This window comes from Microcebus murinus, chromosome 11, assembly GCF_040939455.1.
Source record: "Microcebus murinus isolate Inina chromosome 11, M.murinus_Inina_mat1.0, whole genome shotgun sequence".
NCBI classification, from domain to species: domain Eukaryota; kingdom Metazoa; phylum Chordata; class Mammalia; order Primates; family Cheirogaleidae; genus Microcebus; species Microcebus murinus.
Window position 1 is genome coordinate 39,301,302 of NC_134114.1, and position 14,007 is coordinate 39,315,308.

Below are 14,007 nucleotides of genomic sequence, written 5' to 3' on the forward strand. Positions count from 1 at the left end.
TTTAATCATAATATAGTAATTGATTTCAGTGCCATAAATATTAACACAAGCTTCATGATTACCCCATCATGATATTTCTTTTTAATTGATACGTATTAGATGTACATATTTTTAAGGCCCATGATAATTTGCATAACATTTAGAAATGAAGCAGTGAAATAAATAATTTAATTTCTATTTAAATATTTTTTTCATTTTCTGTTTTTTAAATAACTACCCTATCCCTTTCCCTTGTATCTATCACTAATGTCCCATCATTAGCAGAATCTTTATTACTAAGACTATGTAAATCACAGTGGACCTAATTTTAGAAAATAATATCCTAGACTATATTTATCATTCAATGAAAGAACTAGCTTAAAGTTGCCTTTTCATCAGTGTCCAATTTTAAATACAATCTTGGGAGAAAAGAAAAGTGCATTTCAATCTCCAATACTTCTTTTATTCTGAATTTACACTGACTTTTAAGTCTTTGTGGGCTTCTAATAAAAATGTTAAATCAAAGCTAAGTAGTCAAAACATGTTCTGAAAACAAGTAGCCATGGTAATACAAACAGCAGCTTCCAATGACTACTAATTCCATACACCTGGAAAACCCAGGAATGTTGTAACAAAAGAAATGAAAACCGTGATAGATAAATGCAATTATAGATTTCAAAAGGTAATCTTTGATTACCAGTCTGGGCATGGTGGCTCATGCCTGTAATCCTAGTACTCTGGGAGGCTGACGGGGGAAGACTGCTTGAGGTCAGGAGTTTGAGACCAGCCTGAACAAGAGTGAGAACCATGTTTCTACTAAAAAATAGAAAAAATTAGGTGGGCATGGTGGCACATGCCTGCACTCAACACAGGAGGATAGCTTGCGCCCAGGAAATTGAGGTTTCAGTGAGCTATGATGATGCCACTGCACTCTAGCGGGGGCAACAGAGTGTGACTGTATCTCAAAAAAGAAAAAAGTAACACCAGATACTGGCATTCCTGAATAGAATTCTGGACTGCTCGAATCAACAGTTGAAGAATGAAAAGAAAGCAGTCTTTCTTTTTTAATTAATTTTTTTTTGAGGCAGATTCTCACTCTCTTGCCTGGGCTAGAGTGCCGTGCATCGGCCTAGCTCACAGCAACCTCAAACTGCTGGGCTCAAGGAATCCTCCTGCCTCAGCCTTCCGAATAGCTGAGACTACAGGCACGCACTACCGTGCCAGGCTAATTATTTTCTATATTTTTTGTAGTTGTTTGGCTAATTTCTTTCTATTTATAGTATAGATGGGGCCGCGCTCTTGTTCAGGCTGGTCTCGAACTCCTGAGCTCAAGCAATCCTTCCACTTTGGCCTCCCAGAGTGCTAGGATTACAGGTGTGAGCCACCGCACCCAGCCAGAAAGCAGTCTTTCTAAATCACCAACAGTATTTTGGACAACTTTCTTATTCTTAGTTTTCAAGATACTAGTATTGTAGTCATTTCCATTTTCTAATGGTCTCTCCATTTAGCATTATTCATTCAGTGTTTCATGGTACTTTTATCACGTCCAAACTATTCTAAATTTGGGTGAAACTGAAGAAATTGCAAAGTTATAACCATGAAAAAAAGGGGGGCAGGAGAATAAGCATTTAATAATCACCATTTTAATTAGCCTGGAAAACATTAATACTTCAAAAAAAGAAAAAAATCATCAGGGGAAAAATTATTTTAATGAGCACTGTTATCTATATACATTACTGATCTTGTTCTAAGTCTCAAATTCTAGGGGTACATTTCTCGGAAAAGTCTGACAAGTGAGTTCTTGATTTTTCAGTTGCATTATAACTCAAATGCACTTCAACTTCAAGCAGAAATAACAAAGGGCCCTAGTTACCAATAAACTGCAAAAAACCTAAAGTAATCTCAATTGTAGTCTTATATTTAGCTTTATATCATTAATAAAAATGTTCACCATAAAAAACACCATTATTTGTTTTAGAAAAACATATAATAATTAACTTAAAGACCACATTACTATAATTTATTAATTCTTTATTTTGCCAAAACAGCTCACCTGGTACAAAAAATTCTGTTGGTGCAAACCAATGAAATTCCAAATGAAATCCCAAGCGAACAGCCTTCCAGGTGACAAGGAAAATCAAATAGAGAACTGACACTGTGCCTGTGAGAAAAAAATTCAGAAACCACTTATTATCTTTGTATGTTTTGTAGACTTTTGTAGACTTACATTCTCAGCAAAGTGTGGAAAATAATTACCTTCATTGAGGATCCCCACTAAAATCCCAACTAGGGTCTAAAGAATAGAAATAAGCTATGTGAGTTACCAGAAAACAAAACAAAAAACTATATAATAGGCCTAAGAAGAACTAGATGAAGGTACCTGATACACTGCTCAATGCAAGACTGCTTTATTTACTTATAACCTGAGTTTAATGGAAAAATATAAGCAGAGTCCATTTCAAAATCTTAAGGTTACATAGGGAGAGAAAAACCCATGAAAGTAACTTTTATTCTTTGTATCAGAAGTGTTAGAGACAGTCAATAGGCTGAAAGTCTGTCATGGTATTTAATGTGAGATGATAAGAAAGTAAAGAAAGGCCAGGCACGGTAGCTCATGCCTGTAATCCCAGCACTTTGTGAGGCAAAGGTGGGATTATGGCTTGAGGCCAGGACCTTGAGACCAGTCTGAGCAACATAGTGAGACCCTGTCTCAAAAAAAAAAAAAAAAAAAAGAAAGAAAGAAAGAAAGAAAGAAAAGTAATGTGCATCTTAAGCTCATTATAAGCATATTTGAGAAAGGTGATAAACCAAATAATACATGAACAATCTAATATATAGATGAGGTTTTAACTGGGTAGTACTACTTGCTAGATGGAAAGATTCCAGGTTCCATTTTCAGGTATGTGGGCCCACAGGATAAAGTGGGCATTCAGAATTTTTTAGTAATGTAGAAGGTAGATGATTATTCCTCTTAAGGAATTAAGTCCAGTCATTATGGAGTAGAGTCAGAAAACTCAGGAAATTCATTGGATGCTAATTCCTTTAAAGGAGCTGTGGTTTTAAAAGAAAGGGAAAGTACCAAGGAAAAGAAGGAAGGCAGAATATCCTTAAGGAGTTAGAGAATAATCAATCTGGTTGGAAGTCTGGTGATTGTTTTGTCTAACTGAGCAAATCCTTCAATAAAGCTTGTATTCTTTTAGAAGATTCATTCCATAGGAAAGTTGGCAAGCAAATCAGGAAACCACAAATGAGCTACACAAGTTCTACTGTGGGTTTGGAGATTAGCTAATTCAGAAAGGATGAAAACAAGAGGCTGAAGCTTATATAACCACAACTCTTCAGTTTCTGTGTGTTTATGGCCACTTATAGTGAATCCTGTTGTGAGGCAGAGAGGCATAGAAAAATACCTTTACTTTGTCCTTGGTCTTCTGGAAACCACCTCTGAGGGATAATTTAATTATTTTGTACTTTAAGCTGCCTACCAGAAGATCAGATCAAGTAGGAGGTGAAATTCTATGGTCTATTTGGAATTATCAATTCCTTATGAATGATATCCTTCCTACTAGAGCTGAGCTTTCACTGGGGTTCCGTTTGTCATCTTAAATAGGGTTCAAACACTCCGTTAATGATTTCTGAAAAACGGAGCTCATAGAAAGAGGTCTGTTCCTTTAAGAAGGCAAAAAAGTGTTCTAAAGAATAAGCACTGAGGAAGAGAGCAAAAGCAGAATAAACCTAAGAAGCCTGAGTTAGAGAATGATCACCCAGGTTCAAAGTCAGATGATAATTCTGTCTCATACTCTGAAATAGAGACTAAGGGAAAAAATATGCTATAACCTCCCTTAGTAAGTTCTAATGTTTCCAATCCTTAGAATTGAGAATTCCTATAATAGCCAATTTGGATCTCTTCTGAAATTGTAGTTTATTTCCTCTAGTTGTATCCTCAGAGGAAATGTGAAAGAGTTGTTCTATAAGGTTAGAATGGGAAACCAGACAACTCAGGTCTCATAAAATAAAAACAAAAAAGGGACTTGAAATAGCCATATACATTTTTCTCTGTGCCAAATTCCATAAAAAACAAAAAATAGCAAAAAGCAGGGGACCATATGAATGAACCATGAAACACAGATGAACAGGCCTGGAAGGTAATTCTCTTCCCAGTCAGATCATATCTCCACAGAATTTACCATGTATTCTACCACATAAAGGCTCCATAACTCAATGCTGTGGCTTACCTAGGATATTAAATTTTGAAAAAAATGAAGGAGATTTGAAATTGAGCAGTGGCAAGAGGAGTCCTATAAGGTAAAGGGGCACTGTCTTGGACTTATTCCACCACTTTTCAAACAGTTGGATATCCGTGCCATCAGCGTAGAAAATCATAGCGCTGTTGTCAGGATGGCCACCACTTCCGGCACTTGGACAAATCACTGCAATAGGAGAGCACCAGATTAGAGAAGACCACAAAATATAGAAAATGACTGCCCTCAGAGACTGATGCTTGCTCTACCAATCTCAACTTTACCATGAGCACTAAAGTGTCTTTCTGGCAAAAACAAAGGGTTATATATAGGTATATTAGGAATCTTTCACCTAAAAATGAATAATTAAAGGTGAGAGAATCTTTAAAAATTTTGAGGTATCATTTTTAAACTCTACAGGAAGCTATAAAAATATCCCAAAACATCCCTTGGTTCCATTGCCAGAGAGAAAATATTGGGCTGGATGCTATTTGGTCTTATTTATATAATAAGAAATAGCATTCAGAGCACCAGTTTATTACACTAATAACCCATTCAAAGGCCAAAGAGCAGGTTTCTTTTAACAATAAACAAAATATATGGGTTTAGAATAAAAAGCAGACATCATTGAAACAGCTGCCATGGTATCATAATTACTGATGAAGGCTTAAGAATCTTAAATTTCAACAATCCAAAATAATTCTGGAAGTTGATCACACTAGATAGAAGCCTAAGAACCCAGATGATACCCAAACAACTGGAATATCAGCAAAATGCATTTTTCTTTTTCCTTTTTTTTTTTGAGACAGAGTCTCACTCTGTTGCCTGGGTTACAGTGCCATGCCGTCAGCCTAGCTCACAGCAACCTCAAACTCCTGGGCTCAAGCAATCCTTCTGCTTCTGCCTCCCGAGTAGCTGGGACTACAGGCATGCACCACCATGCCCGGCTAATATTTTCTATATATTTTCAGTTGGTCAATTAATTTCTTTCTGTTTTTAGTAGAGATGGGGTCTTGCTCTCGCTCAGGCTGGTTTTGAACTCCTGACCTTGAGTGATCTGCCCACCTCAGCCTCCCAGAGTGCTAGGATTACAGGCGTAAAGCCACCACACCCGGCCGAGAACTCTTAATGATGGTAAAAGATACTTACATTATGCAACCATCATCTTCATCACTTGTCAAAGAGAAAGGATATTCGTTGACAGTTCTATTTTTAATTTTATTCTCTATCCATTATTTGGCATGCCACAAACACAAACATTTCATTTTCCTTCTTTCTTAGTATTTTAACATGTACCTTTTTTTCTAGGCTATGGACATAAATTTTCTCATGCTAACAGGCTATGGAAGTAAATTACATAATAAATTCCAACTCTGCCACTTAATAGTTGTCTTTGGGCTTCTCTGTACGTTGCATTCTTCATCTAGAAAATGGAGTTAACAGTATCTAACTAAGGTTGCTGTAAAACACTTAGTACGATGCCTGCACACAGTAAAGTATTCAATAAATGTTAGTTGTAATTTTTTACATCAATTGAAATGGATTGCTTCATAATCTACTTATCACACTGTTCAAAATAAACATTAGCAGAGAAATCAAGAAGTGCTAGAATCAACATAAGGCTATGCAAAGTAAACTGACTTTGCTGATGGTACTCTCCAAATCATCTAAATGTAATTGTGATATTTATGACCTTAATGATAAACTGACTTCCTATTGGAGGAGAAATCCTATTAGATATTAGTAAACTAGTTTCATCAATTAATATCAGACTAGCTAAAGTAAAATAATTTTCTCTTTTAAGACAAGGATGTTATTTGATCCTTTGAAAATTATAAGGTAAAGGACAGGATGCAAGAGATTTTAGCATAATAATTCAAAGGTGTGTGTGTGTGTGTGTGTGTGTGTGTGTGTATCTACAGAAATAAAAGCTAGTATTTCACTCACTCATTTTCTAGTGTTAACAAAAGACAGGTTTAATTAAGGGGCAAGATAAGACACTGAATAGCAAACATTGGAATGTATACTTCATGGCAGGAGGGACTTTTATCTGTTCATTATTATATCCCCAAAACCTGGAACAGTTCCTGACACATAATAGGTTTAATAAATGTGTTAAATGAATTGTCCTTTTAGTGATCAACATATACCTCTATCATCAGAGACATCAATTTAGTAGCCCTAAAACTCAAATACATAAAAGCTTTAGGTCTGTTCAAGGTTACAGTATAACTGTTAACAAGGTTACATTAAGTTTTATATTCACTTTCCCTATGACTGCCATATTAGATTAAATGAATAAGCCACAAGGGTTTATTTTTAGCAAATATATTAAAGGATACTTTTCTAAGAAATTAGATTTTTCTTAGAGGCAAAGCTTCAATTTATTTTGCCATATTTACTTACTAACCTCTGTTCATTAGGAAATTAATTATCTTATAGGTTGCAAATTTGTATATCCTACATATTAGTAACTAAAACAATAAATTTCTAAAACTAAGTTAACAAACTGAGAACTTCTAGACATCTAGTATAATTAGCAGTGACACAGGTCCTTCAAAATATTCATTGATTATTCAAAGGCACTTATGGATACTACAGTTAAAATTGTGAGTTGTATAATATGAATTAAATGTTGCCTAGGTCACTTCCTTAAATCCTTTTTGGAGCAAAGTGGGGAATAAAGAAACAAATGAAATTCCAAACTACTTACCAGGGTTGCTATTATTGGTACTCAGCACAGTGTCTGTGTCATTAATGTGATGAAAAAAATCTAAAAATTAAGAAAAAAATACAATTTAACACCATATGAAAGATTGTAAATCTATCATCCTCTAAGGTCTTTTATTTATAAAAATCTTTTTTTTTTTTTTTTTTTTTGAGACAGGGTCTCACCATGATCATAGTTCACTGCAGCCTGGAATTCCTGAGCTTAAGCAATCCTCTTGCCTCAGTCTCCCAAGTACCTAAGACGACAGGTATGTGCTACCATGCCCACCTTTTTTTTTTTTTTTTTTTTAAAGCTTTTTGTAGTGACAAGAGTCTCACTATGTTGCCTGGGCTGGTCTTGCACTCTTGGTCTCAAGTGATTCTCTTACCTCAGCCTCCCAAAGTCCCAAAAACTAGATGTCAATCATATATTCCACATTCACAATTTGTTTCCCAAATTAACTCAAAATACTTAGCGAAAGAATATGGACATTCACCAGCTGATATTAGAACACATTACACAATAATAGCAATTAAAGCATTACAGAAAAAAGAAAAAAAAACCCAAAACCAAAAAACAACACTTGAGTCTTATTCCTAATCTTCAATGCTAATGTGTTGAAAATACGGTAATGAAATTTGTTTCCCCTGTCTACATGTGAAACTCTTCAGCAACAAATGCCAATGACCTCATAAACTTTTCTGTTACACTAAAATTTTGTGGTAAAGATTAAAACAATGCTTAACAAATCTGCTGGCTTATAGAAATATTTTACATTAATATTTTGAAGTACTATTATTCATTCAAAAATTAGTATTTAGAAATGAATATTATACACATATTATATCTGAGATCACACCCATAGAAAACCAACTGAATAAAATATATTTTCCAAAATTACATACATTACTTTTTACTTTATTTATCCCAAGTCATAGAATTTGAGGCTGGAAATAAAACATTACAGTAGTGATTGTATTTGAAAGGAACTACGTTAAAGCATATGACATGGATACTTACTAAAAATAAACTTTCCAGTATTAAAAAGAAAATTAGACATAAGCACCCAATAAACTATCATTGCTCCAATGAGAGATACCAAAGAGAAAAGGAGACTTGACCACTGCCCAAAGGAGCCAAAATAATGTCTGCAGACATCTGGATATTCCCACGTAGTCGTATCCAACGAAGCTAGATAAAAATAAAAGAAATAAAAAGAATAAAACTAGATGTCAATCATCTATTCCATATTCACAGTTTGTTTCCAAATTAACTCAAAACACTTAGCAAAAGACTATGGGCATTCACCAGATGATATAAGAATACATTATGCAATAATAGCAATTAAAACATTATAGAAAAAACACATAAAAAAGAAATGTAGATCAATGAAATAAAACAGATAATCTGAGAAACAGATTGTAACATTGTAACATTTTATAATTAATAACAGCAAGTGATAAACCAAGGCTAGACAAACCCATCAGTAAGGGACAGAAAACATTACTTAATATTTTGGCATTTGTGAGTTATTCTTATGAAGAAAGTAGCACCAGAGTGAATGTATTCTGCAAGTAACTCCCAGCCTCTTTGAATTTCAAAGGCAGCCACTAAAGCAGTAGCAGATAGTTCAGCTGAAAACTGTGAATTAGAGAAATCTTTAGGTGCAAAGTAGACAGTTGACACACATGTGAAATATATACATTAGTGATCTGCCTCAAAGGGGAAATGCTTATTAATACCCACAATCTATTTCTACTGTGTCCAATTCTTACGTATCATAGTCCGTGATTTCACTACCCTGTAGCAGCAATAAAGTGTCAAAAGGCCCATCAGTAAGATGACACACATTCCAGTAGTAAATCCAGCCTGTTTAAAAATAAAAATATAGAACAACATTTATCATCATGTAAGCATAAATTCATATGCAACCATGTTACTCTAAATAGTCATAATAAAAACATGACAACTCGGCCGGGCGCGGTGGCTCACGCCTGTAATCCTAGCACTTTGGGAGGCCGAGGCGGGCGGATTGCTCAAGGTAAGGAGTTCGAAACCAGCCTGAGTGAGACCCCGTCTCTACCAAAAATAGAAAGAAATTAATTGACCAACTAAAAATATATATACAAAAAATTGGCCGGGCATGGTGGCGCATGCCTGTAGTCCCAGCTACTCAGGAGGCTGAGGCAGGAGGATCACTTGAGCCCAGGAGATTGAGGTTGCTGTGAGCGAGGCTGACGCCATGGCACTCACTCTAGCCTGGGCAACAAAGTGAGACTCTGTCTCAAAAAAAAAACAAAAAAAAAACAAACAAAAAAAAACATGACAACTCATAAAAAACTAAATATAATTCATCAATTTTCTTTAATGAATTTTATATAGATTTATTAAAACCTCTAATATAAAAATTACAATATAAAGAGAAAAAAATTTAGGTAAAAAGTATGCTGAAAAATTATATTACCTGTTTTATGCCCCAGGGAATACTTAGTATAGATGTTCCCATCATGGTATTCCAAATCATAAAACTGAAAACACAGAGTAATAGTGGTAAAAATATGGAGTTTGACTCTTCAAACATTTTAACTGAGACAAAAATTAAATCAGTAATTCACACACAGTTTATATCATGCTTCAAAAAGTAGTTTTACTCACATGGTTACTAAACTGGTATTTTTACCATATCCTTCAGTGTAACTTTGAAGTTTATAAGCAGAACCCAATGGACTATAAACATAGCACTCTTCAGGAGCTGGAACTACATGGTCCGGGGCAATCTGGTAAAAAAGAAACAGAGAAATGTCAGAATCAATTCCCAGATTTTCAACTGTCAAAATATTTTTCTCTTCATTTTCATGAGAAAGGAGGAAGAAGAGCCACCGAAAACTGAGATTAAGGACAACTAGATGGAAGAGACTCTGGCCGTAAGTGAGGATAATTTCAAGAACCAAGTGGTAAATGAACTCCTATGTGAAGTAAAGAAAAGAATAATATATAAGTTTTAAAAATGCTTTAGTAGCATAAGAATAAAATGAGCTAACATGGCTTAAGGAAAAGTCAAAACAAGGATTTTTAAAGATGGAAGAGACTTAAGTATACAAGCAAAACGAAAGGAACCGATAGAGACAGGTTGAACATCTGAGAGAATGATTAAATACATATGTTTCATATACACATAGCTCCCACCCTATGCCCATATATTTCTTTCTTACTCTATCTTTCAATTTGGAGGGAAAAACACAGCTTCCTAATGGAATTCTGCCCATCTCCCTAAGAGTAATTCTTTGAGAATAGGTAGTCCTTAAAGACATAAAACCTGACTGATATAAATCAACAATCTTTTATAGTTAGCACCTAATATGTAATCTACAACTTCGTGCTAGGTTTAGTGTTCAAGATATAGTCTCTAACTTTGTGCTAGGTTTAGTGTTCCAATATACAGATTCTAATGTTGGAGGACACATCAAGCAATTATCTAAAGCTAGAAGACAGAATAAAAATTAAGTGTTCAACTGTGTGATGTACCATGTCTCAGGAATGACAAAAATAATAATAATAATACTAGGGACTAGTTGTGGAAGACAAGGAAGGGATAGAACATTAGCCTCAGTAAGAAGACAGATGAAATGGTACAAAAAGAAAAAGTGTCAAATGGTACAAAAGCAATTTTTGTAACCAAAACATTTGTACCCGTGTAATATTTTGAAATAAAATTAAAGAAAAAAAGAAAGTAAAAGTGTCAAGTCCTTCTCTTTTTATGCATATGATTAAGGATGTCTCATAGGCAAAAAGTGCTTGAATATTATGCATGGTGTGGCTTTGGAAACAACTATTTCCTAGAGACACAAAGGCATAGATGAAAATGGGTCTGCTGCCTTCTCTTTACCCTCAATCCTCTTGGGCCTGAATTCTGTTGTCTCCTGCCATGGAGTAAAAAGAATAAGGATACGGCCGGGCGCGGTGGCTCACGCCTGTAATCCTAGCTCTCTGGGAGGCCGAGGCGGGCGGATTGCTCGAGGTCAGGAGTTCGAAACCAGCCTGAGCAAGAGCGAGACCCCCGTCTCTACTATAAATAGAAAGAAATTAATTGGCCAACTAATATATACAAAAAATTAACCGGGCATGGTGGCACATGCCTGTAGTCCCAGCTACTTGGGAGGCTGAGGCAGGAGGATCCCTTGAGCCCAGGAGTTTGAGGTTGCTGTGAGCTAGGCTGACGCCACGGCACTCACTCTAGCCTGGGCAACAAAGCGAGACTCTGTCTCAAAAAAAAAAAAAAAAAAAAAAAAAAAAGAATAAGGATACAACTATGTCTATAGCAGGCAGGAGAAAACTTGCTATAGCTAGCAAAGCAAATTCAGAAAAAGTGAAAATTAAAAGTTATATGTGGCAAGATTAGAAGATAAGAAGTGGGGCCAGGCACAGTGGCTTATGCTTATAATCCTAGCACTCTGGGAGGCTGAGGCAGAAGGATCACTTGAGACTATGAGTTTGAGACCAGCCTGAGGAATATAGACCTTGCTCTACAAAAAATAGAAAAATCAGCCAGGCGTGGTGGTGTGCACCTGTAGTCCCAACTACCTGGGCGTCTGAGGCAGGAGGATTGCTTGAGCCCAGGAGTTTGAGATTGCAGGGAGCTATGATGATATCACTGCACTCTAGCCCAAATGACAGAGCCAGACCCTCTCTCGAAAGAAGTGGCAAATTCTCAGGAGATACAGAAAAATTGGAGGGTTGGATTCTACGCTGGCAATGGTCTACAATAGCACTTTTCAAACTTGAATGTTCCTATGAGTCACACAGGGATCTTACTGAAGATTTTGATTCAGTCTGGAGTGAGGCCTGAGATTCTGCATTTTTACTAATCTCTCAGTGATGTCTATACTGCTGGCCTGTGCAGGCCACCCTTTTATTAGCAAGGATCTAATCAAATAATTTTCTTTCTTTCCCTATTTCAGAATAAAAATGTTAAGGTATACGGGAAAATGTTTATGAATAAAAAGGTTTAACTCTGTAAATACTCTGTAAATATCTGTGGTTTCATATTGTTCTCTTAAAAATATTTTAGGAAAAATAATTTGGGGATTTTCAAAAATGAGTATATACATATTCATTAAAAATGGTTATATCACATTGTTAATTTTAGATCACTGTTTATATGTTTTGATTTACTAGAGTTACCTCTGTCAGTTAACAAAAACCATTAAAGTTGGTGCACAATGCTGACTTAATTACTAAGCAAACAATATACATTCAGGTCTGGACTTGCCCACCTGGTATCTCTGAAGTTTGCTTCCAAGAGAAGAGCCTCTAGGTCTGAACTAGACTCAGAGTTACTGGATTACCTCTATTTTATTCCTCAAAGAGCTTAGATAATTTAAGGCTCTACCACAACTACTGATGTAAAACACTAAGAGGAAAAGCCCCCCAAAATTGGGGAAAAATTATGCCACCCAGAACACTTTGGAAATCCCTACTTTGGCCATATAAAAGGAGATCTTAATATTTATTTCAGGGCTATTGTGAGGGTTAAATGAGATAGCTATGTTTAAGTGATAACCAAACCTTAGTAAATGTCTAATGAATATTAGTTCCTTTCTTCTTGTTATTAATACTATTTTAAAAATCATATTTCCCCCCAAAATATTCCCATTTTTCTTTAAGCTTGTAAGTTTCTGAATATCTCATATGTGATAGTTTTTATAAGCAACCAAATTACTTATATGTTTTTTATTCTAAAATAATAATACAGATTTTAGAAGATCAAGAGTCAACAAACTCTGGCCCATGGGTCAAATCTGGCCTTCAACCTGATTATTATATAGCCTCTTCCCCAAGAATGGTTTTTATATTTTTAATGATTATAAAACAAAATGAAGAACAGCATGCCACTGTATGTGTCCTGCAAAGTCTAAAACATTTAATATTTGGCCCTTTAACTCCTGCCTTTAATCAATAAAAAGGATGATACTAAATAAGAAAATATTACATTTATATATGTCTGCAGTTCTGTTTCCCACTCTTATAGAAAGTTCCAAAAAACATTTTCCTTTGTACCTTCAAACATAAAAACTGAACAGACTAACCAGAACCTGTTATTATCTGTTACTAATCAATGACCTAAACTGCCACTTCAAAAGTAATTTATCCTCCTCAGAGATTTTAGGATTGGGGATTAACAGAATTTAATCCGAAAACAATCTCTACACAGAGAGATTGTTTCAAATCTCTCTATGCCAGGCTAGATAAGAATGAACTAGCCTGAGATGTAGGACATGTATTAATTATTATACTATCTTTGACTTTGCATGATGCTATTCTTAGAATAAGGCCAGCAAAAAGTTCAATCACTGGGAGTTGCCCGGGCTTATGCTGCTCACTATTCATTTCAATTTAACTTTAGACAATTAGTAATACTTTGCCTCTTACCAGTGCCTTGTCTGCAGGAGTGGTGAGCCGGCTGTAGTAATGAATTCTCTTGTTCAAGGCAGAGGCATGGTCGCTAACCCTCTGAATGACATTATTCACATTGACGATGTTTGTAGGCTCTATATAGAAAGGCCTAGAGAAGGGAATATACACTTGACAAAAAGCGTTCAGCCAAAAATTGTGGAAATCAGCCTTTGAAGAAAATAACTTCTTGTCCTCCATTAGAAATGGGATGCACAAAGGCAAGGCATTCACTTCTCACTTTTGGTGGGAAAAGAAAAATGTCACAAAAGAAGTATTATCCTATTTACAGAATAAAGCTTTTGTCTCATAATAGTTTTACTTTAAACACCCTTTTTTAATCTTAAGAAATTTAGCAACAGAAGACACATAACAGAAAGAGCTTAAATCAGTTATTAAAAAGAAATATAGCAGCTATCAGTATCCAACAATGAAATTTAGACAGCTTTGAATAGTCTCTCAAAAAAGCTTTTGGCACTAAATCAGAGAAATCATGGACTAAAATGATCCTCTACTAAAGAATCTCTACTCCCTCTCTATGGGCCAAAGTTACTTGCTAGGATAAACAGAATTCTTATTTCTTGGTTCATGTGTTAAGGATTAGGAATCTCAACCATGTCCCTTGGGAGA

At 35.3% G+C, this 14,007-nt stretch overlaps 1 protein-coding gene across 8 annotated transcripts in view; it reads right to left on the bottom strand.

Moving 5' to 3' along the window:
- The window catches only part of SLC38A9 (solute carrier family 38 member 9), a 79,407-nt gene that overhangs the window by 35,255 nt on the left and 30,145 nt on the right, over positions 1–14,007 (bottom strand). For 4 of the 8 annotated variants that reach the window (XR_001156878.3, XM_012775680.3, XM_012775681.3 and 1 more), the window contains 8 exons: positions 13,357–13,489; positions 9,583–9,704; positions 9,392–9,455; positions 8,703–8,796; positions 7,948–8,118; positions 6,931–6,990; positions 4,212–4,406; positions 2,033–2,140 (listed from right to left, as the gene is read on the bottom strand). Coding sequence is in view for 7 of the 8 variants with exons in the window: in XM_012775680.3 (XP_012631134.1) it covers positions 2,033–2,140; positions 4,212–4,406; positions 6,931–6,990; positions 7,948–8,118; positions 8,703–8,796; positions 9,392–9,455; positions 9,583–9,704; positions 13,357–13,489 (947 nt within the window). In the remaining variant the exon portion in view is untranslated. Of the gene's footprint in view, positions 1–2,032; positions 2,141–4,211; positions 4,407–6,930; positions 6,991–7,947; positions 8,119–8,702; positions 8,797–9,391; positions 9,456–9,582; positions 9,705–13,356; positions 13,618–14,007 lie in introns of all 8 variants that reach the window. The other 4 variants (XM_012775688.2, XM_076008022.1, XM_012775686.3 and 1 more) reach the window with 2 other exon arrangements.